The sequence below is a fragment of the Sus scrofa genome, chromosome 4 (genome assembly GCF_054392235.1).
Source record: "Sus scrofa isolate SSC_HxYL_T2T_F1_AM1 chromosome 4, Sscrofa_HxYL_maternal_Yorkshire_Landrace_v2.0, whole genome shotgun sequence".
In the NCBI taxonomy this organism is placed as follows: Eukaryota; Metazoa; Chordata; class Mammalia; order Artiodactyla; family Suidae; genus Sus; species Sus scrofa.
In genome coordinates this window covers 103668135-103690974 of record NC_139386.1, presented here as the reverse complement: position 1 = coordinate 103690974, position 22840 = coordinate 103668135, and the positions used below count along the sequence as shown (strand labels likewise).

At 47.3% G+C, this 22840-nt stretch overlaps 2 protein-coding genes and 1 long non-coding RNA gene across 4 annotated transcripts in view; 1 reads left to right on the top strand and 2 right to left on the bottom strand.

Moving 5' to 3' along the window:
- Positions 1 to 8718, bottom strand: part of SV2A (synaptic vesicle glycoprotein 2A) — a 14790-nt gene extending 6072 nt beyond the window's left edge. The window contains exons 1-6 of the mRNA XM_001926762.5: positions 8611 to 8718; positions 3430 to 4407; positions 2020 to 2200; positions 1123 to 1274; positions 875 to 1008; positions 108 to 197 (exon numbers count right to left, since the gene is read on the bottom strand). Of these exons, the coding sequence (XP_001926797.1) occupies positions 108 to 197; positions 875 to 1008; positions 1123 to 1274; positions 2020 to 2200; positions 3430 to 4051 (1179 nt within the window). The 5' untranslated portion in view covers positions 4052 to 4407; positions 8611 to 8718. The remainder of the gene's footprint in view (positions 1 to 107; positions 198 to 874; positions 1009 to 1122; positions 1275 to 2019; positions 2201 to 3429; positions 4408 to 8610) is intronic.
- LOC146404091 (uncharacterized) overlaps positions 1 to 21063 on the top strand; it is a 24686-nt gene extending 3623 nt beyond the window's left edge. The window contains exon 2 of the long non-coding RNA XR_014844250.1: positions 21027 to 21063. This is a non-coding gene — a long non-coding RNA (uncharacterized LOC146404091). The remainder of the gene's footprint in view (positions 1 to 21026) is intronic.
- Positions 17556 to 22840, bottom strand: SF3B4 (splicing factor 3b subunit 4). 2 transcript variants are annotated; one of them, XM_001926489.6, is made up of 6 exons: positions 22783 to 22840; positions 22176 to 22304; positions 21097 to 21639; positions 20304 to 20510; positions 18179 to 18352; positions 17556 to 17962 (listed from the first exon to the last, which is right to left on the bottom strand). In XM_001926489.6, exons 1-6 carry the CDS (start codon positions 22814 to 22816, stop codon positions 17775 to 17777), a joined length of 1275 nt encoding a protein of 424 aa, XP_001926524.1. In that variant the 5' UTR covers positions 22817 to 22840; the 3' UTR covers positions 17556 to 17774. The 2 variants fall into 2 exon arrangements, 1 of the variants encoding a protein (XP_001926524.1); XR_014844224.1 differs by lacking the exon at positions 20304 to 20510 and having other exon boundaries at positions 18179 to 20116; positions 20866 to 21639.

Genomic DNA, 22840 nt, shown 5'->3' with positions numbered 1-22840 from the left:
CTAGGAAGGTGGAGGATTGGCCGGGGGGGAGGAGTGTCCAGAGAGGGGCTACGTGGGGGCTTGGGCTGCAGGGGCTTGGAGGGTCAAGGGGGAGGACTGTGACTTACCGAGAAGACTCGCTCAGGATGCCCCTTGGCTCGCATGTTGGTATCATGAACCTGCTTCAGCACCATCCAGGCTTCATCATGCTTCCCATTCTAGAGCCACAGACAAAACCCCCACATCCAGGTTAGCCCCTCCCGACCCAAGGTTAGAGACCCCCTCCCTCCAAGGTGCCTTCTGGAATCATAGGACACAAAAAGGCTCCTACCACCAACCCCTGACCTATGGGCACATCCATCATCCACTCTGAAAGAGCCAGAGCAGGAGTATAGCAAGATATCATCAGATATGGGCAGGAATGTGGGGCGGGGAGGGGGTTCAGGGTCCTAACACAGGTCCTAGGGATCCCCTGGTACAATGGAAGAGAAAACAGAAAACAAGGGAAATGATGATGGAATGGGGGGAGTCAAGAGTGTAGTCACAGAAGGGGCAGCATCCTAACCCTGCTGGACCAAGATAGAGTTGGAAGCGGGAGGAGGAGGCAGCAGGATCTTCTCTTGAACTGTAAAATCAGGGCCAGGGCCAAGACCGCTGCCTACAAAACGGTAAGCCACCTGTGGTTGAGCAGGTCCCCTGGTTTCTCCACCCACAGAAATCCTCTGAAGAGACATTCCAAGACAAAGGAAGCAAGATAGAGTCCCCCAGAGCCTGGACCCTGAGAGTAAGGAAGGCAGCCACATGGGACCAAACCAATCTCAGCGGGTGTCTGAACACAGGAGCCCCTGCTGCCCTACCCCCAGCCCAGTCGCAGCCCAACCCTAACCCCATTCACCTCCAGGAAGAAACGGGGGCTCTCAGGCTGTGTGGTCAGAGCCCCAATGGCAAAGACAGAAGGAAAGGCGCAGACGAGGACAAAGACCCTCCAGCTGTGGAACTGGTAAGCGGACCCCATCTGAAAGCTCCACCCTGGCAGGGACAGAGTCACAGAATCAGTAGAGAGGCCAGAGGCTGGAGGGTCCCACCACAGGGAGCACAGGAGAGGGGGGAGAGTGTGGGTTGCACTCCCTGGGGGCTGCTCACCATAGTGGGGGATGATGGCCCAGGCCATAGCAGCTGCGTACACGCCACCAATCATCCAAAACATGCAGAGCCAGCTCAAATGCTCCCCGCGTTTCTCCTGCGCCAGAAACTCCGAGAAATAGGAGAAGACGATAGGGATGGAGCCTCCAATCCTGGAGGGCAGTGCAAGAATTCGGCATCGGAAAATGGCCATATTCCCCATCCCCTGCCCCAGTGCTCTAGATCCCCACGTCCCTCTCATCTTTCGGACTTTTTAAGGAGACTCCCTCACCACCAGCCATCAAGCACCCATCCTTGGAATTCAGGGAAACAGGCAGGCAGCGCTTAGGGAATGGGAAGGAAAAAACACTGAACCTTGAAAATGACTACAGAGTTGGAAGGGAGGGAAGATAATTATGGAAAAGAGGGGAAATCCCCAAAAGAAAAAAGCAAAGAGGAGTCTGAGGGCACATATATGGGAGCAGGCCTGAAAAGAGCTTGGAGTTGAGGCAGAGAGTGCATGCAAGTAGCTGAGGAAGTGGAGGAGTTGGGCGGGTCCAGGCTTTAGCGTTCTGGCATATGTGGGTATTAGCAAAGTCTGTTGTTGAATGCAGGAAATCTGTAAACTCTAGGAAGGGGGTAACTCAAGGGTCTACAGGTGCCCAGGGATGAGGCTGAGACCCACTAGGCCTCTTTCACGGAGACAGGCTCAGAATGGAATTAGGGGATAGGGTAGAGTACTCAGGAGTGAACCAGACGGACTGGCATGCTGGACAGGCAGTAGACAGGAATTCATTCATTCAACTCACACATATGTGACGTGCATCTGATGTGCCTGGCACTATGCTGGGCCCTAGAGATATAATAGTGACCGAGGCACAATCCTGCCCTCCAGGGGCTTAGGAGGTGGACACTCACCCAACCCCAGAGAGGAGGCGGCAGAAGAGGAAAGTGCCATAACCCTGGACGAAAGATGAGAAAAAGGCGAAGACGCTGTTGACTGAGAGTGAGATGAGCAGACACTGTCTTCGTCCCAGACGATCAGCCAGACCTCCCCAGAGGAAGGCTCCCACCATCATGCCCAGGTAGACAATGAGGCCTGGAAGGAGGGAAACAGAGGCAGAAGGGGTATTAGCAGACACTTCAGTCCTACTACTTGCTGAGCATTAAATGACCTGAAACTGCTGCAGAACGTCTGGAGGATCCAAAGGACTTTTGGAGATGAGAGCAAGTGAGAGAAGATGAATTGAGTGAGCAAAGACAGAAGGCCATCTCTGCAGGCCAGGGGTTCAAAGGCAGGGCTGCAGGCATGGGAGAGCCATGGAATTCTCCCTTCTTTCCCTCCCATTCCTTCTTGCTCACTCTCACTTCTGTCTTACTCTCACAAAAACGACACCCCCGTCTCTGGCTTGCTTGCAATGAGGAATGGATCTGCCTAGATTCCCAGATCCTCCCAAGGGTCCCCTCTATCCTCTCTGTCTTGACACCTTCAAAGCAGCAGGATGTGTCATTTATGTTCCCTGAGAAAGAGGCTCTATTCCTTTAATCTTCCCAGGAAATCCCACACACCAAATCCATCCTTTAGGCCTTCCAGCTCCTTCTGGTCCTAAAACTACCTTGTTTCTTAGTTCCTTCATAAAATCAGAGTTGAAATTGATCTTAAAAGTCATCTACTCCAAACCCTGTGTTTTACCCATGCCCAGACCAAGCCACAGGGAGAAGGGAACTGCCCAAGATCTCACGGCAACTTGGTGGCAGAGCAAGATCTGATCATTTCTGAATGAATCCAATGGATTTCCTCCCTCTGGGTCCCCATCAGGAAGGACCATTAGAGACCACTCACTAGCCCCTGAATACCCCCAAGGTTAACCAAGAGCAAGTGTGACCAGCTTTTCTGGCTGAAGGCCCAGGATTCTTTCCCTCTCCCCACCACCCCACACTGACTCTCCTCATTTAAACTAAGGAGTTTGGATCCTGACTTCTTATTTCCCTCTAAAGGGAAAAGGATCAGGATAACAAGAGGGAAGCCTCTGAAAAAACATTAAATGGGGACCCATCCCACCATGGCCGCCACCTGCAGAACTAAGCAGACCACCACCCAACCACTTGCCCAAGCCCCTCTTGCACAAGCACCCTCATCATGACCAACCCCCAGAGGAGGGTGTGTTTGGGGAGACAGTGTATAGAGGAACCCTGAGCCCTCTGGGGGCATCTTGGGAGCAGGGTCCTCAGGAGTCCAGTGGTGAGGACAGGAACAATTCTTGGGAATGGGAACATCTCCAGAATTTCGGGCAGGATGGGGCTGGAGTGCCCCTCAATGTGTCTTACCCAGCATGCCTTTGTTGGAGTCAGACAGGCACATGTCCTTCTCAGCACTGGGCAGCACGAAACCCACCACAAAGACCTCGACACCATCAGCCATCAGCGCCAGACCAAGCACGAAATAGAGTGTCCACTGGAAGCGGCCATGGCCACACTCCCGTAGGATAGTTTCATACTGCTGAGCTAGTTCTTCCCGTTCTTTCCGCCGCTGTGCCTCTCCCCGCCCCCCAGGGGGGCCCTCTCCATCACCCAAGCCTCCCCTCACTCCAGCCAGGGGTGCCCCATCTGCCATTCGCTCGCCTTTGCCCCCAGACTCTGCTCGGGGGATGCCCTGATATTCCCCCTCATAGATCTCATCATCCTCATCATGGCCCTCAGTGGCATCGCTAGAAGCGCCACCTTCCTCCTCGTCCTGGGCCCCTTCCCCTCGGTAATAGCCATCAGCAGGGGCAGGGAAGTCATCATCATCCTCCTCCTCCTCAAAGCGGGAGTAGGATCTCCGGGAATATTCATCCTGGACTCTGTCCAGGCCCTTCACCACCTTCTTGGCTGCATGCTTCTTAACTTCCTTGGCAATGTCCTTGGCCCCACGGATGAAAGCTGCCCGGTCTCTGAAGCCCTCTTCCATGATGGGGCTTTGGGGATGTTTCACCGGATCTCCTCCACTCCTTATTCAGATTTTGCTCAGTGACTCGTGGAGTTGGAAAGACCCCCTTCCCCAAGTTACTTAGATGAAATGTGTTCAAGTATCTTTGTGCACAGAATAGGGGAAAATAGGACCTGGCCAGTGAGTGTTTAGGAGGGGAAGGGAGGGAGAGGAGCTCTGGCCCACACCCAGTTCAGTTGGGTGCATTGGGAAGGGAGAGGGAGAGCAGGGGCACAGGAAGGGGAGGGGGAGCCAGGTGCAGGGGAGGGGGAGGCAAGCTGGGGATCCAGAATAACTCAGAAGAGGCTGCTACTTCTCTTCCAGGAGCCTCTGGAGATCTAGAAAAAATAAGGAAAAAAGGTTGTGAGGTCTAAGACATTGAAGAAGATCAATATAGAGCTCCTGCCAACCCAGAGCCCCACCTGGGCCATGTGGTGCAGAGGTGGTCTCCTGGCCTCAAGCCCCACTCAGGAAAAAGGGATGATTATCTGGGCCTACTGTGGTCCATTCAGTAAAAGCCCCCTGACTTTGACCTTGGAGACTAGACCCATGGGCTTCGTTCCAAAGTCACAGTCACCTACCCAGAGCCCTTCTCCTGATCCCTTGCCCCACCTCAAGATCAGATCAGATTTCCCACCAATCTGCCAAGTACAAAGAGGAAATGGAGAAACCAGAACTCCCTACTCTAGTCTTGTCTGGCTTTCTTACTGGGGGCAGAGCTTGGATAGAATGTGCAAAAGGAACACTGAGTCCTCCAACCTGTTGTGTTTAGCCCACTGATGGCATCTGAAGATGGGGCTTCCACAGCGCTGCCCTCAGGTTCCATGTTTATAGGCCTCACAAGGAGGGGCCTTCTCCTGACATAGCTCCGTGGGTGAAAGCCCAGCTTCCAGAGTCAGTCTTGGATTTGACTTCCTTCTTTAGCACTTACTTGCTAAGTGGCCATGGGCATGTCTCTGAGCCTCCAAGCCTTAGCTTCTTCTTATTTAAGAAGGGGAAAGTAAGGATTAAATGATATAATTTGTATAAGCTTTTTACCCTAGTATCTGGCACATAAAAATGGATGAATAAATATTAGTTATTACTCTTTGTGGTGATAATATTGTAGTGAGATGCCCTCTACTCCCTCACAAGACCCCAGAACAAAAGCCACCTGTGGATGCTCTTTAGGGTAAGCAGCAGCAAGGGACACTGGCAAGGAGAAAGCTGGTTTGATTCAGAACGCATGATGGTTGGAGTTCCTGTCGTGACGCAGCAGAAACAAATCTGACTAGGAACCATGAGTTCGTGGGTTCGATCCCTGGCCTCATTCAGTGGGTTAAGGATCAGGTGTTGCTGTGAGCTGTGGCGTAGGCCGGCAGCTATAGCTCCGATTAGACCCCTAGCCTGGGAACCTCCATATGCCGTGGGTGCGGCCCTAAAAAAGACAAAAAACAAACAAACAAACAAACAAGACACCTGATGTTTATATGACCTAAATTGAAATCCCAGCTCTGCCATTTATTTACTAACTGATCTCGGGCAGGTTACTTAAATTCTCTAAGCTTCAGGATCTTTATAAGTATTTATTTATTATTTTATTTCATTTTATTTTATTTTTATTTATTTATTTATTTTTGCTTTTAAGGGCCGCACCTGCAGCATATGGAGGTTCCCAGGCTAGGGGTCCAATCGGAGCTGCAGCCACTGGCCTATTCCACAGCCACAGCGATATGGGATCTAAGCCACGTCTGAAACATACACCAGAACTCACAGCAATACCATATACTTAACCCACTGAGCAAGGCCAGGGATTGAACCCACATCATGGATCCTAGTTGGGTTCATTACTGCTGAGCCACAATGGGAATTCCAGAGTCCTCATATTTAAATTGAGGATAGTAATCTCTATTTCTCTGAGTTGATGTGAGAATTTTAATCTCACAATAGATATTCTATTAGTTGCCTTCCTTCCTATTAAATTGAAAAATGAAAGAAGTGGCAAGGGCAAAGCAAGGAGTTACACTTGGATGCAGTTTTACCCTCCCAAAACAGAGTCCCAAGACCCCTCTGTCTGTGTTCAAGCTGATTCTAGCAGCTGGGCCCAGAGTGTCCTCCAAACAAATGGTGGAAGACTCATAAAAAGGGACACCCAGAACCCGAGGTTATGGAGAAAAGGGCAGATCAAAATCTAAGAAAGAGGTCAACTGGCTGTTGCCACCTTCCTTCAGGATGTCATACATGGTCTCCTTTTCACTGGTGGGGGTGGGAATGGAAATGACTGGCCAAACATATACCTTTCCAACATGGGGGTCTAAGGTCTATAGTTGCACCTCATTCCTCCATGGCCTCCCTTCCTAATTCCCCTTAATCCTTTCTGCTCCTCCTCCAGGAGTCAAAGAAAAGGGAGTCCATAAATACTGCATTGCGTAGGAGGCTGATGTAGAATGAAGGGGCCTTGGGCTTCCCCTCCACAAAAGACATCCTCCAGAGGGAGGCCTATGAGAACCCCCTCTTCCTTCATAGAAGCAGAGGAAGCAGGACTAGATTCTGATCAGAGATTATTCCCCTAAAAATATCCTGCCTCCTTCTGCTCCCACCCATCCAGGGCCTTCATTAAAGGCCACACACACACACACACACACTCACACACACAGTATCCCTGGCAGAAGGGGGTAAGTAAATGCTATGTAGTTCAGAAAGAAGCATTGGCAAGCAGAGCCCTATCCCCTTAGGTCAGATGTGAGCAGTGGACCAGGATGACCAGAACCAGTGACCCTTACATCACCTTCTTTTCTTTGTGGTTCAGGGCCCAAACCACCCCCTGTGAAAGAGAGGGAACTGTGGAAGTCCCTTACTGCATGCAATTTGCTTTTCTCTCCTGTCTTTCCCAACTAAGATCTCCCCCCAAACCTCGAAGGAGGCAGATGGACCCACCAGGAGTCCTGCCCTGTGTCAGTTAACACTATTCACCCCTGAGAGTCTGGGAAGGGTAGAGAAGGCCCCCAGAGCCACAGCAGGTTATGATGGCTCAACAGCCAGCTTCCCCAGGGCCAACAAGCCCAGGAGGTCAGGAGGGAGAGAAAGAAGACAAATTCTTTGGGCTGGTGAGGAAGTGGTGCTATTTTTAGCCCCCAAAGCAGCACAGGGTGGCTAAGCCTGTGGGAGGGAGTCAGGACTTGAAGAGGTAGAGGTTAAAGAAGACAAGATTCAGGGTTACAGGGCCCTTTAAGGTTGGCTGGCTTCACCTGACAGAGAAAACATGCCCAGGAGAGTTTCTGCAGAGGATGAGGGGAGGGGGGGAGACTCTGAGCAAATGCTTACCTTCAGGACAATTCACTCAGCCCTGGATAAGGGGGGATGGGGGGTAGTTCCCGAAGCACCCCATCAAAGCCCCTGATTTTGAGGGCCACCCAGATTCCCCAACCCGCCCTAGCCTAGGTGACAAGGTCGTTAAGAAGCAGTCACTCATAAAAACATCCAGGAGGGGGAGGCGCTGGAGCACCCCTCCCCATTACAGCTGGGTGATTGAGCCTCAGACCTCGCCCCAGGCCAGCCAAGGCTGTACCTCCCCTCCCTATATGCTACCCTAGGTTAGGAAGATGGAGCATCCACAGTTTTGAGGAGAAAAGATCAAGGTGCCAGCTGAGAAGAGAGGCAGGGACGCAGGGAGAGACCTCCACACGCACAGGAATAGAGACCGCCCCTGTCAGCATTTGCGGCGACCCTCCCCATCCCGCCCCACTCTGGTGTAAGAGACCCTAGAACTGCCTGAACCGATTCTCTGCGCGCCTCTCCTCACCCTGGATTCTGCTGCTGGACAAGTGCCCACCATCACTCAACACCCCTTCCCCCCACCCCGGCGCAACTGCCAGCAGCACCCCGCCATCCATGCCCCCGAGCCTGGTCGTTTACCACCTCTATCCACTTGGCATTTCCGTCCTTCATTCCCTTCCTTCCCTCCTTCACCTGCCCTTCCTCCACTGCCAGCTCCCCCACCCAACACAGCCCAAGTCCAGGCGCACAGACCGAGGCAGCATCCTTTCTCTGGCCCCAACCAAGGTCATTTATCATTCATGGGGCGCGGTGGGGGGGGGGGGCTGGTGTTGTTTGAGTTGGGGACTGGAGTTTGAGGAAACCCTATCCCACCTTGCAACCCCCCACCCCGTTAACATCTGAGGAGGATAGGAGGGACTTGGTTAAGGTAGAGAAAAACACCCCTCCTCCATATATAGGTGTATATATATGTATATACATATATATGCACATAAACATTTAATGTTTACACAATGCACACATAAACATAATAAACATATATGTAATGTTTATGAGGGAATATATATATATATATATATATATATTTTTTTTTTTTTTCCCCTGATCAGCACAGCAAATGAAAGAAATGTTCATTCAAACCAGCACCAATCCCCTCACCCCTAAAGAGGGGACGGTCACCCTCCCCATAAGCAAAGCATCGGAGCATAAAATGGCTGCAGGGCAAGGCAAGGATGCTTCTGCCTGGGGTGGGGTGGAGCTGAGAGCCAGAGAGAGGGGGGTCTCACCTGGGCTGGGTCCCCGGGGCAGGGGAGTCCCGAACGAGGGCGGGGGTCCCCGGCCGTGAGGTTGGTGGCAGCGGCGACTGCTCCGGGTACCAGAACAAGCGGCAATGCAGACCTGCCCCCCCCTCCACGCTCGGGCCCCGCCTCCGCCCTCCCCCCACCCCCCCCCCATCGCCACTGAGCAACGGGAGAGACCATTGTTGGGGGGGGGGGTCGGCAGAAGAAAAGAGGATGGGGAGGGACTCAGGGCTGCAGGGAGAAGTGGGGAAGGGACTAGGAGGTTGTCACAGTGACAGCTGGAGATGACACACAGCCCCTTCCCAGCCCCTTCTAGTTAAAAATGAAAGGCTCTAAGGAAGAAATATTGATATCAAGAAAGCAAGTGGGAAGACAAAAAGGGGGTGGTGAATGAAGCAGCCCCTTCCTCAGCACCCCAGTCCCAGAATGGCAGGACAGATGAATTACAAATCACCTCCCTTCCCCTTCCTCACTGTTCCCAGGCAAACTCCTTTGCACAACCCTCTCCCACATCAGGGATGCTCACACTCCAACTTTACCTGGTTATTTTAAAGGAAGCGAAAATAACAAGGTGTGGTTTCTATCCTGAACTGACAGAGGCAGAAACTCCTGGGTCCCTGTCATCTCTTTCCAGAAACAGTCCAGATTATTTATTTCCATGGCAGACCTCCTCATCCTCCATTATGTTTGCCACAGCAGACGTTGGAGAAGCTGAGGGATTTAATAGGCCTGACCAAGTGGATGTATCTCCTTCCACTCATTTGCTCCAGTGACTCAAAAAAAGGACTCCCTTAGTACTCTTCCCCACTGTCCTTACCACACACACACACACACACACACACACACTTCTGCTTCCGGAAGGAATGAATTGGTTTCAGTTCTTCACTTTATCTTCTCTTTGCCCCTATGCCAATAACCTGGGTTTAGAGGTCCAAGACATACCATTTGGTGAAAACATTTCTGCTTCAGAGATGAGGGGAGCAAGATGCTTTGGGGATGTTCATACTGTGTCTACCTATTCTGGGTAAGGCCTTAGGATATCTGGATAGAGCACTGACCAGGGGCTCTGACTTGGGTTCTCACTTTCAACAAGCTGTAAGCTCTTGGACAAGTTCTCTGAATCTCTGAACCTCAGTTTTCTCATCTGGAAAATGGGGGCTTGGACTAGATGCTGTATTGGATCCCTTTTAGATCTAATGGTGTGATTCTGTTCTCCTAAACATGGAGGTTTCAAAATGCTGGGGTATGTTACATGGGGAGGGCTGGCGGGCTGTGTCCCAAGCAACCTCACAGGTAGCATTTGCAGAGTTGAATTTACTACTGACATGGATGTGGGCCTGAGTTTCACAGACTCCAAAGCTACATCTTGGAAATACTCTTGTGCCAACAAAGTTTGCAGTTTACTGAAATATAAAGCCATAGCATGTAAGCATTAATTTATAGTGAGAAATTTAATTGTCACTCAGATTGAAGGAAAACTCAAGTCTGCATGTCCAGCACATTCTCTCCCTTAAACCAAAGCAGAATAATCATGTCAACATGTAAATGCACAATGACGTAACTGAACAGGAGGAGTAGTTGTATCTTTAATGGCATCTGGCCATCCCCAGTAAGGAGTCGTGCCAGTAGGTTCAGAAAACTCTTCTTGGCCACAATTCTCCACCCCCATCTCCACACTATGGGCAGCCTTGCCAATGCTCCTGGACTACTCCAACTCTGATGGTTAGAGCACTCTTTCCAGGATGGCTCTTGGAAAGGCTGCACCCATGTGGTCCTCAGAGACTCTCCCTTTACTAGGCTTTCTTTGCTGACCTCTCTTCAAGTTGGCATATTCTTTATTTAAATATGTTAATATTTTCAGTTAGGTTATAGCCAAGTCCTGCTGGTAGGGAGCCATTTCTTCTGTTTAAGGTGAATTTGCATACTCTCTACATATCCATTACGTGCTAAAATAGAAGTTTTGTACTCTTGGAGAGAAAGGTTGTATATATTTTTCACCTTCTGAGGAAAGACTTCATCATTTTTCCCAGGAACCAAGGACCCATGCACCTCACCAGCCATTTCTTCACAGGCCCCTTTTCTGGGTCCATTAACATTAGAGTTCCTAGGGGCTCAGTCCTGGGCCCTTTCCTGCTTCCACCTACTCTCTTCCCCTTGGTCACCTCAGGTAATCCCATGACCTTAATGCTGTCCATATGCTATTGATTTCAACAATTACATCTCCAGTCCAGAACTTTCCACCAAGCCCCAAATCAAAACCACCATCTGTCAATTCATCATCACATAAGTATCTCAAACTGAACAGATCTGTAAACAAACTTCTGAACTACTTCTTCCTCATCTCTTCACCCAGGTGTTCAGGCCAAAAAACTCACAATTATCCTTGTTTCCTTTCTTTCTTTTATTCCTATATCAGCAAGTCTTGTCAGCCCTACCTTCAAAATTCTGAATCTAGCACCTCTCCCTCACTGCCCCCTGGTCTGAGCTACCATCATCTCTTTCCTTGGCTACTGCAAAGGCCTCCTAATTGGTTTCTCTACTTCTAATCTTGAGTCCTTAAAACCCATTGTTGTCAGCAGTAAGGGTGATCCTTTAAAAACAAAACAAATATGATCAGATACTCTCCCAAGAGAAATGAATGTATATGTCCCACACACACACAAAGAAAGAGGATTACACTACAGTTCCCTGGTGGCTCAGGGGATTAAGGAACCTGAGTTGTCACTGCTGTGGCTGGGGTTTGATCCCTGGCCCCCAGAACTTCCACATGCCATGGGCGTGGCCCCAAAAAAGGCAAATACAAGTATTTTCATTGCAGCTCTATTCATAATAGTCAAAAACTTCAAATATCTATTAGCCAAAGAATGGTTAAACTTGGATAAACAAATTTCAGTATATTCATATAGAGAATAGTATGCAATAAAATTTGAAAAGAATGAACTACTATAAAACAACTACATGAAATGATCTCACAAACAAAATATTGAACAAAAGAAGCCAGACCAAAAAAAAGAGTACATATAGGATTATAATATAAAGTTATACATAAAGTTCAAGAAGAAGCAAATTAAGACTTCCTGTCGTGGTGGAGCAGAAATGAATCCGACTAGGAACCATGAGGGTGAGGGTTGGATCCCTGGCCTCGCTCAGTGGGTTAAGGATCCAGCATTGCCATGAACTGTGGTGTAGGCTGCAGATGTGGCTCAGATCCCACATTGCCGTGGCTGTTTCGTAGGCCAGCAGCCATAGCTCTGATTAGACCCCTAGCAAGAAAAACTCCATGTGTGGTGGGTGCAGCCCTAAAAAGCAAAAAAAAAAAAAAAAAAAAAAATCTACAGTGAGAGAAAATAGTGATTACCTGATGAGAATATGCTACATTTTTATCTAAATGGTAACTAAAACTGTACATACATATATAAAAATACACTTAAGATCTGTGTGTTTTTCTGAATGTATTTTATATCACAATTAAATAAAAAGGTTGTTTTTTGTCTTTGTCTTTTTTATTTATTTATTTTTTAGGGCCACACCTGTGGCATATGGAGGTTCCAAGGCTAGAGGCCCAATCGGAGCCTAATAGCTGCCACAGCAATGCCGACCCACACCACAGCTCACTGCAATGCCAGAACCTCAACCTGAGCAAGGTCAGGGATCCAGCCTGCAACCTCATGGTTCCTAGTTGGAGTCGTTTTCTCTGCGCCAGGACAGAAACTCCTTTTTTATTTTTTAATTGAAGTATATTTGATTTACAATATTGTATTCATTTCTGGTGTATAGCAAAGTGATTCAGTTATGTGTATATTCTTTTTCATACTCTTTTCCATTATAGTTTATCACAGAATATTGAATATAGTTTCCTGTGCTATACAGTAGGACTTTGTTGTTTATCTACATATATTTATAATAGTTTGTATCTGCTAATCCCATACTTCTAATTTATCCACCCACCCCCACTTTGGTAACCGTAGGTTTGTTTTTGAAGTCTGTGAAGCTTATAAATAAGGCTGTTTGTATATTTTAGATTCTACATAAGGCTGTTTGTATATTTTAGATTCTACATACAAGTGATATCACATGATAATTGCATTTCTCTTTCTGACTTACTTCACTTAGTATGATAATCTGTAGGTCCATCCATGTTGCTGCAAATGGCATTATTTCATTATTTTTATGGCTGAGTAACATTCCATTGTATATGTACTATATCTTCTTTATCCATTTGTCTGTTGATGGACATTTAGGTTGTTTTCATGTATTGGCTATTGTAACGCTGCTATGAATATTGGGGTGCACATATCTTTTTGAATTAGAGTTTTCTCCAGATATTTGCCCAGGTGGGACTGCTAGATCATATGGTAACTCTATTTTTAGTTTTTTTAAGGAACTTCCGTACTGTTTTCCATAGATACTGCACCAATTTACAGTCCCACCAACAGTGTAGGAGGGTTCCCTTTTCTCCACGTAGGATCCACTGTTTTTATCGTATTCTCAAGGGACTGTCTATGGCCTACAAAACATTAAGGACTCATGATCTGGAGCATGCATTCTCAATGGGAGTGGTATTGCGACCCCACCCGCCCCACCCCAGAGGTCAGAAATTGGTTTGGGGATGGGAATCTTAGATATTACAATGTTTATGCCTTTCCAAAGGGCCACAGTACATATACAGATACACAACGTTTTGGTGATATTGAATTTTCATGCATGATGAGAGGGCAATGAGGAAAAACTATCAAGGGGTGAGCAAAAACTTTAAAAGTTGAGAAGCCCTAGCTTAGTGAATAACAAACAGCTATGTGAACTGAAGTACAAGTATGAACTTTTACCTAAGTAGTACAAGCAATGCTAGCTCTGTTCAGAGAATTGCTGAGGACCAGAGTCTGAAAGAACTAGAGGGTGGAGAGAGAAAGGAAAGTTTGAGAGTCAAACTTAATAACTAGAGGAGGCACTCAAAAGTTGTTGACTGAGGAGTTCCCATAGTGGCTCAGGGGAAACAAACCCTACTTGTATCCATGAGGACAAGGGGGAGTTCCTGTCGTGGCTCAGTGGTTAACGAATCCGACTAGGAACCATGAGGTTGAAGGTTCAATCCCTGGCCTTGCTCAGTGGGTTAAGGATCCAGTGTTTCCATGAGCTGTGGTGTAGGTTGCAGTCGCGGCTCGGATCCCGCATTGCAGTGGCTCTGGCATAGGCCAGTGGCTACAGCTCCAATTAGACCCCTAGCCTGGGAACCTCCATATGCCATGGGAGTGGCCCAAGAAATGGCAAAAAAAAAAAAAAAAAAGACAAGAGGACAAGGGTTCAATCCCTGCCCTTGATCAGTGAGTAAAAGATGCGGCATTGCCATGAGCTCTGGTGTAGCTCACAGTCGCAGCTTGGATCCCACATTGCTCTGGTTGTTGGCATAAGTGGCAGCTACAGCTCCAATTCGACCCCGAGCCCAGGAACTTCCACATGCCACAGGTGCAGCCCTAAAAAAGAGATTCCCCCCCGCCAAAAAAAAAAAAAAAATTGATTGAATAAAAGCTCAGAGATTCTGAGAATAATGCCTAAGAATATAGTGGTTCTAAAGAGAGAAGTAGGGAATTCAGCAAAGGCATCATTTTACTCTATGATATCAGAAAACAGCCAAAAATACCACACAGGAGCTCATGTGAAAAAACAAGCTAGAAATTTGAGAATCATCAGCATAAGGGTAAGAATCATTGACATCCTCATCAAGGCTCAGTTAGAAGAATCAATTCATTTGATAGACGACCTAGAGGCAGAAAGGATAGAGACTGGGACAAAGCTTCCCATTGCATGGGACTGCTCCAGTGCTGGCCCTCAGGGCCAGGATCCAGCTGCTATCTGTGTCAGGTTCCAAGTGCTCCTGGGACCTCAGCTTATGATCACATCAAAGCAAATTTATAGCAGAACTCTGTTTGAAATCAAGAAGTTAGTTCATCCCATTATGACTTAAAAGCCTGACGTCCCTAGCCATTCATGATGTGAACCATTATGTCTGATCTTCCCGCAAGCGTTTGGCATATATAACCAGACATCCACTCGATGACCCAACCTGCACATCTCACAACTCACCGTAAAGTCAACATATCCAAAACTAGCCATCATTTTTATCCTACCCCCCCAATTCTTCCTGTTGCATACTCTCATCCTTGATTCCACCTTTCCCTTCATTCACTGTATCCAATCTAATACCATGTCCTAATTTGCTTTTTAAATATCTCCCCACTGCACTTCTCTACCTTCTTCCTTGCTTCCATCACAGCCCTCATTTAGGACTTCTATCACCTGAACTGTTGCCAGAAGCATAGCTTGTTACCTTGCCCCTCATCTTCATCTTCCTTAGATCTCCTCTCTATAGTGCAACCATGGTTCTAAAACACCAATTTGTCACTCCCTTGCTTAAATCCTTACTGTGGCTTCCCATTATGGATAGCAGCTTCCCAACTAATATGCCTTTGACAATGGCCCTTGGCACTTTGTACTACTAGGCAGAGCCTGGGACATGTAGAATTCTTAAGCCAATAGCCTCGAGCTTGATTCATCCTCCTCTCTTTACCTCAGTGTGCTGTTTCAAATGGTTCTGTGCCATGATGTGAAAAGGCACTGAGAAGCACCTATCTGTGGGAGCTCCCTAACTGGCTCTGACCTCATCCTGCCTCCAACTCTGAACAGTTTTAGCTTTAGCAATTATATAATCATGATATTTATCAATCTATGCTTCTGCTCAGAAACATCCCATACACCTGAAATGAGCTTCTCTTCTTTGTCTGAGAAGCTTCTAACCTTCAAGATTATATTCAAGTATCACTTTTTTCCAAGAAGTTTTCTTGAACTTTTATGCCAGGTTAGATACACTTCCTCGTGTTCTCAAAACATTTTTTCATAATCTCTTATGTGTCAGTCTACCACCTTGGTAATGATCAGACAGCAGAACTACCTTCTCTTTCTGTCTTCAGCTGCTGCCTGCACAGAGCCCCTGTACATACCATATTACATGAATGAGAATAATGCAAGAGAAGAAGAGGGACGTTCCCATCATGGGTCAGTAGTAACAAACCCAACTAGTATCTATGAGGACAGGGTTCAAGCCCTGACCTCACTCAGTGGGTTAAGGATCTGACATTGCTGTGAGCTTTGGTGTAGGCAGGCAGCTGTGGCTCCATTTTGCCCCCTAGCCTGGGAACTCCATATGCCATGGATGCAGCCCTAAAAAAAGACCAAAAAAAAAGAAAGAAAAGAAAAGGAGGGCTAGGCTCTCTTTTTCTTGCCTAGAGTTTAGGAAAGTTTGTGGCTACATAAGCTTTAAAAGAGCTTTAGAAAAGGGGGTGATATAACAGGATTAAATGTGGCAAAAAAAAAAAAAAGAGACAGAGAGAATAGGCCATTGGATTTGGTCTAGTTAGTGCTCTAGTTACTGAAGTCTTGAGCACAGATTTAAATATGATGGAAATTAAATTTGGAAGGACTGAGAATGAGAAGAAAAAAGAAAAAAAAAACAAAACAATAAGATACAAATCTTACTTAAGATTTCTGTTGGTAAAGAATGAAAGAAAATGGGTGCAATTCTCTGAGCTCGCCTGTGTACTCTTCCACACATACACACATACTTTGTTTCTAATAAACGCTTTTAATAAATACACACAAATGAAAGAAAATGTTAACTGAGTTCCTGTCCCAATTTTAACTCCTTTGCAATCATTTATATGGTTCCAAAGAAAACCACATTAACACAGCATGCTCAGTGAAGTCCAGGTTCCCTCTATATCTCTTCTCTCCCCTCACCATTAGTTTTTGGCCTATCCTTCCATTTTAAAAATACAGACAAAAGAGTTCCTGTTGTGGCTCAACGGTAACGAATCCGACTACCATCCATGAGGATGCGGGTTCCATTCCTGGCCATGCTCAGGGGGTTAAGCATACAGGGTTGTCATGGGCTGCGGCATAGGTCGCAGATTTGGCTCGGATCCTGCATTGTGACTGTGGCGTAGGCTGGCAGCTACAGCTCCAATTCGACCCTAGACTGGGAGCTTTCACATGGGGCAGGTTCAGCCCTAAAATGTAAAGAAAATAGAATAAAAATATAGACAAGCGTGTATATTACATGCCAACCCTTAGATAAGGAAGCACACTATACATTCTGTTCTGCATGTTACTTTCTTCATTTACTATATCCTGGAGATCTCTCCAAAACAGCTAAGTAGAATTTCCCTCATTTCTATTAACTGCTTCTCAGTACTCCATTGTATAGATTTACCGATTTATTCAACCAGATCCTTACTGATGGATAAGTGGGTTGTTTTCAAGCTACTATTACAAAGAGTGCTGCAATGAATAGCTTTGTGCATGTTACTTCATATTTTTGCCAGCATTACCTCAGGAACTTTAATTCTGTCCTCACTTAATAGTCACAATAATCACAATAATCCTTTATCACAGATATTGGGTCTTTATCTTATGGGTAAGTTTAATGTAAAGAAATAACTGCTGTAGTACACAGCAGTCCAGCAACCACCACAGCACATTACAGAATAAGTCTGTATTTATTTACTTATTTAATTTTATTTTTACAGCTATACCTGCGGCATGCTTAAGTTCCCAGGCCAGGGGTCGAATTAGAGCTGCAGCTGGGGTTTATGTCACAGCCATGACACCACCAGAGCTGAGCCACCTCTGTGACCTTCGCCACAGCTTAGTAATGCTGGATCCTTAACCCACTGAGTGAGGCCAAGAATAGACCCCACACCCTCACAGAGACAATGTCAGATCCTTAACCTGCTGAGCCACAATGGGAACTCCCAGAATAAGCCTTTAAACCATGGAGTAAACACCCTTATTCTGACCTTACCAGTCTTTCCCTATTATACTGACACCTCTTATTAGAGAAAAAGAAGTTGTTTTGCCAAGGAAAACACCACAAAGAATAAACAAGGAGTTAAGTTTTATTTTCTCTGTGCATTTGCAAAGCACTTCGGACCAACATAGAGGGGGAAAAAAAACCTCCTGTGAAAAAAAAATTACACTTACAAAAAAGGCCTGAGAGGGATTAGTGCCCTAGCCCCTGCGAGCTACAGCAACTCTGATTGGTCCAAGGAAGTGAAAAGATATTGGGAGGACATAACAGGAGCAAAGACAGTGAGAAATCACTGAGGAAGAGGGCCTCGAAGTGGGCCTCGAGGGGGAACTGGAGGCCGGGGAGTGGGTCTGGGTGGAGGGAGGGGTCCTCGCTGGTAGCCATATGGTGGAGGTCGTGGAGGGCCAGTGTATCCATGAGGGGGCATCAGTGGGGGAGGTCCGCGCATACCATGTGGTGGCATAGGACCAGGGTGACCTGCAGGAAAAAAACGAACTTAGTAAAAACAATTAGGAGATAATTGGGACAAATAGGACAAAACATTGGGACAGTGAAGGAAGAGGAGAGACAAGCAAACAGTGAAAAGAAATACAAGAATGAAAAGAAAGAACACACAGGGGATAAGAGGTGTGACTAAAGAAGCTGCAAGAATATGACACATGAGGACAAGAGAGGTGGCCAGAACCTACTCACCCATGGGCGATCCAAATGGAGGCCCTCGAGGGGGCATGCCCATTGGAGGAGGTCCAGGATGAGGCATTCCAGGTGGTGGTCGAGGTGGTGGCTGCCCTCCAGAGCCAGGGGGCCCAGCATGGGGGTGTCCTAAGCCATGAGGGCCATGGTGGGCCAGCTGCATCTGAGACATCCCTATGAGAACAAAACAGACACAAACACAAAGGAGACAAAAGAAAATCAGACAAGGGGGCAAAGAAAATGAGAAAGAAAAGAGTAAGGAAAATAAGGCTGGTAAAAAGTGCCCTTATCCTTGACTCCAAGCAAGAGAACCAACCAACCTATGATCCAATCAATTCCCAACCACCCAGCTTGCTCCTTCCATAATTTAGGCACTGTACAAGTGCTGCAGAAGTATGTAACAAATGGAACGATTATGCTATTGAATAGGATTTGAGAAGGTAACAGAGATACTGCCTGAACCAAGATCCAATTCTGAAGGATAAAGAGGAATTTTTCAGGGGGACAACAAGTGGGAACAGAACATTCTAGGCAAAATGATTAGCACGTGCAAAGCACAAGTACGTCCAAAAGCACAGTATGTTATAGGAAAACCAGTAAGTCGGTAATCAGGAGAATGCAGTTGTGGGAACAATGAGGAGCCAGATCATGACAAACCTAGAACTGCTATGCTAACAAGTTTGGCCTTTACTCGATAGGTAAAAGGGAGCAAAAGAATTTTGAGCAAGGGTGTGTGAACATCTATATTTTAGAAAAATTACTCACTGAAAGTCGATCGAAGGTAGAGATAATTAGAGTCAAAGTGTCAGAAAATTACTACAATAAATTAGGTGTGGAATAATGAGGATATGAGAGCCTGAACTAGGGCACTGACAGTGAGGGCTGATGGCAGAGGTATTAATAAGACTTGGTATTAAGAGTGGGGTGGAGTTCCTGTCATGGTGCGTAAGGTTGTGCGTTCGATCCTTGGCCTTGCTCAGTGGGTTAAGGATCCGGTGGTGCCATGAGCTGTGGTGTAGGTCACAGATGCGGCTCAGATCTGGTGTTGGTGCAGCTGTGGCGTACGTAGGCTGGCAGCTACAACTCCAATTAGACCCCTAGCCTGGGAACTTCCATATGCCGCAGGTGCGGCCCTAAAAAGACAAAAGACAAAAAAAAAAAAGAGTGGGGTAACAGGGAAGAGTCAAACATAGCTCCCAGATTTCTGAATCAAGCACCTGAAAACTAAGACTACTAGAGAAAGAATAAGGTTGAAGGGCAGGGGTATAAAAGTAGTCATCCATTAAACAGTAAGATTAAGGGTATGGAATGTTAATACCCATGGAACAGCCACCCATCTAGGTGGCATCAGTGTACAAACAATGGGACTGTGCAAAAAAGAGAGCCAGACACAAAAACCTCAGCTGAGAAAAAGGAGCCTATTAAGGTGGCTGAGATTGAGGATTCAGAGAGAAAGAGAATCCATAAAAACCAAAAAAGAAGATTTTCAAACAGGAGGACACGGCCAGTTTCAAGAATAGCAAAGATCAAACAAGATAAGGAGCAGCCTAGACTTGGCATGTAGGTGACTGCTTTGGGGTGGAAGTCAGAGGAAAGAATGGAAGTAAAGGTTAAGAAAACAAAACCCAGCAAGTATAGTTATACTCTTCGGTAAAACTTTAAGAAATGAAAACAGGCTGATAGTTGTTAAAGTAAACAGGCTAAAGTATTTTGTGTTTGTTTCTATAAAAGAATGTCTGGGAGTTCCCGTCGTGGTGCAGTGGTTAATGAATCCGACTAGGAACCATGAGGTTGCGGGTTCGGTCCCTGCCCTTGCTCAGTGGGTTAAGGATCCGGCGTTGCCGTGAGCTGTGGTGTAGGTCGCAGACGCGGCTCGGATCCCGCGTTGCTGTGGCTCTGGCGTAGGCTGATGGCTACAGCTCCGATTCGACCCCTAGCCTGGGAACCTCCATATGCCGCGGGAGCGGCCCAAGAAATAGCAAAAAGACAAAAAAAAAAAAAAAAAAAAGAATGTCTGGAAGAAAGGAATGTCTAAAGAAAGGGACTCTCTATTATTGTTGAAGGACAGAGAGCAGCAGCATAACTGGTGAAAGAATCCCTCTCCTTCCCAGCAAAGAAAACCCACCTGGATGGGGCATCCCACCCGGTGGGAATGGGTGAGGATGTGAGTGTCCATGTGCAGGATGTCCAGCCCCTGGGGTTCCTGCTGATGGAGGGCCATGTCCTCCAGCCCCAGGAGGCATAGGTGGTGGGGGCATGGCTGGGGGTATCCCAGGTGGAAGGGCTCCAGGAGGCGGTACTGGGGGTGGGAAAGAGCCAGGAGGAGGCATGCCTGTAGAGAAAATAGAAAAAGAGTTCATGATAGTGAGAAGAGAGTACCTTTAGGGGGCCTGTTCCAATCTGGCCTCTAGGCAAGATGAGTTCTTTTCCCCTCCTTCCAGCTCTCTAAAGTCAGAAGCAACTTAGACAACTTCAAAATTCTAGAACAGGAGTTCCTGTCATGGTGCAGTGGTTAACAAATCTGACTAGGAACCATGAGCTTTCGGGTTCGGTCCCTGCCCTTGCTCAGTGGGTTAAGGATCCGGCATTGCCATGAGCTGTGGTGTAGGTCGAAGATGTGGCTCAGATCCTACATTGCTGTGGCTCTGGTGTAGGCCGGTGGCTACAGCTCCGATTAGACCCCTAGCCTGGGAACCACCACATGCCATGGGAGTGGCTCTAGAAAAGGCAAAAAGACAAAAACAAAAAAAAAAATGCTAGAACAATTCAACAATGTTCTTCTCACTGCATCCATTACCTCTCAACCCCTTTCTCATCACCTACTGACTCAATGTCCCCTCCTTTCCAGGTTCTTTTTCCTTCTTCCTGCCCCCCCCCCCCCAATTTAAGACAAACATATTCTGAATAGAAAGCTCTACCTGGTGGAGGAAGCCCAGACCCCAGTGATGATACCACAGGATTTGGAGCAGACGGTGGAGGGGGGGCATCTGCAAAGAGCTGATGAGGGCGGTCAGCCTGGGAGAGTGGGTTCTGTGCTGCCAGAAGTCGTTCAGCTGCTGAGCCATGGCGCTCACCCTTGGAGTCCTTCTTGAAGGCATAGGACACAGTGATTGGGCGGTTACAGAGGTACTGCCCATTCATGGCCTCAATTGCTGCATCCGAAGCATCAAATGAAGCAAAATTAATAAAGGCATAACCTTTGGAGTTGCCTGTGTCAGGGTCCCGCATTATCTTGGGGGTTTGTAAGATGACCCCAAAGGCGCTAAAAGTATCATAAAGCAACTTCTCATCAATTTCTGGGTCCAGGTTTCCAATGAAAATGTTGGCTCCCACATCCAGGTTTTTGTTGTGAGCTGATGCCTTGTTCACCCGTATCGGCTTCCCATAGAGTTTGATCATGTTCATGATCTTAATGGCATAGTCAGCATCTTCCTCACTTAAGAACTCCACGAAACCATAGCCTAGGGAAATGGAAAAGAAGAGTTAACTTAAGTGAAGCGATTCAAAATGAGGTATAACTCACCTTCTAAAGTACAAAGAACAAGAAAAAATAATCCTACTTCAACTGAGAATGGTTTCAGAAACAAACTGAGTTTAAGAGAAAGAAAACTTTAGCTTGCTTATTCCAAACAGTTGTGAATACTGCCGGGACCTTCCAGGAGCAGTTTGTTTCCTCAAAACATAACTGCACTTCTTGGGAGTTCCTGTCGTGGCTCAGTGGTTAGCGAATCCGACTAGGAACCATGAGGTTGTGGGTTCGATCCCTGCCCTTGCTCAGTGGGTTAAGGATCCGGCGTTGCCAGTGAGCTGTGGTGTAGGTTGCAGACGCCGCTCGGATCCCGCCTTGCTGTGGCTCTGGCATAGGCCAGTGGCTACAGCTCCAATTCAACCCCTAACCTGGGAACCTCCATATGCCACGGGAGCGGCCCTAAAAATGACAAAAAGACCAAAAAATAAATTAAATGAAAAATAACTGCACTTCTTGCCATGTACTCACCTTGATGCTGACCAGTGACTCTATCCTTTGGCATGTGGGTGTTGACTACTGGCCCTGCCTGGAGAAACAGTTCCCACAGCAGTGGTTCGCTAACTTTCTCATCGAGGCCCCCCACGTACACAGTGGCATCTGGAGGACAGGGTTAGGAGGTTAGGACAGAGATGAGAGGAAATAAGGAGGTGACGGGAACATGAAGTCGGAACCCAGGCGGTGGAGTTGGGGGTGGAGATGGGGTATTGGAGCAAAGAGAAAAAGAAACGGAAAAAAAAAAAAAAAAAAAAAAAGACGTTAGCTTATACCCCTACACCGCCCTCCATTCCAGGTAATACAAAATCTTCTTAAATATAATTTAAAGTTCTGGCGCACATTCTCTTTGTAATTTTTTGTGTGCGTGAGTGGGAAGGCAGCAGGGGATGGGACATAGACAACATCACACCTACAGGCCTCAGCCTCTGGGCACCCGTCCATCCCGCCCCAGCAGGCATCAGGCCGGTCTAGCGCCTTTTGGGATGCTCCAATCTCCCGCCCTGGCGGAAACACTGCTGGCTGTAACCCGAGATCCCCCAAACTCCCCTGGGCCCATCCCGGACTTGTCCCCTCCACTCACCCTGATTCCGCTCGGAGATCGGCCCAGCAGCCATGGCGAAAGACCTCCCGCCGTCTCC

Bases quoted from the DNA above. Each gene is read 5' to 3' on its own strand.
- SF3B4 (XM_001926489.6), bottom strand. From the start codon at position 22,816: ATGGCTGCTGGGCCGATCTCCGAGCGGAATCAGG. The intron at 21,640-22,175 runs GTGAGTACATGG...CCATTTCCCTAG, and splicing joins AGTCACTGGTCAGCATCAAG to GCTATGGTTTCGTGGAGTTC. The intron at 17,963-18,178 runs GTGAGTAGGTTC...TTTTTCCTGCAG, and splicing joins TCCATTTGGATCGCCCATGG to GTCACCCTGGTCCTATGCCA.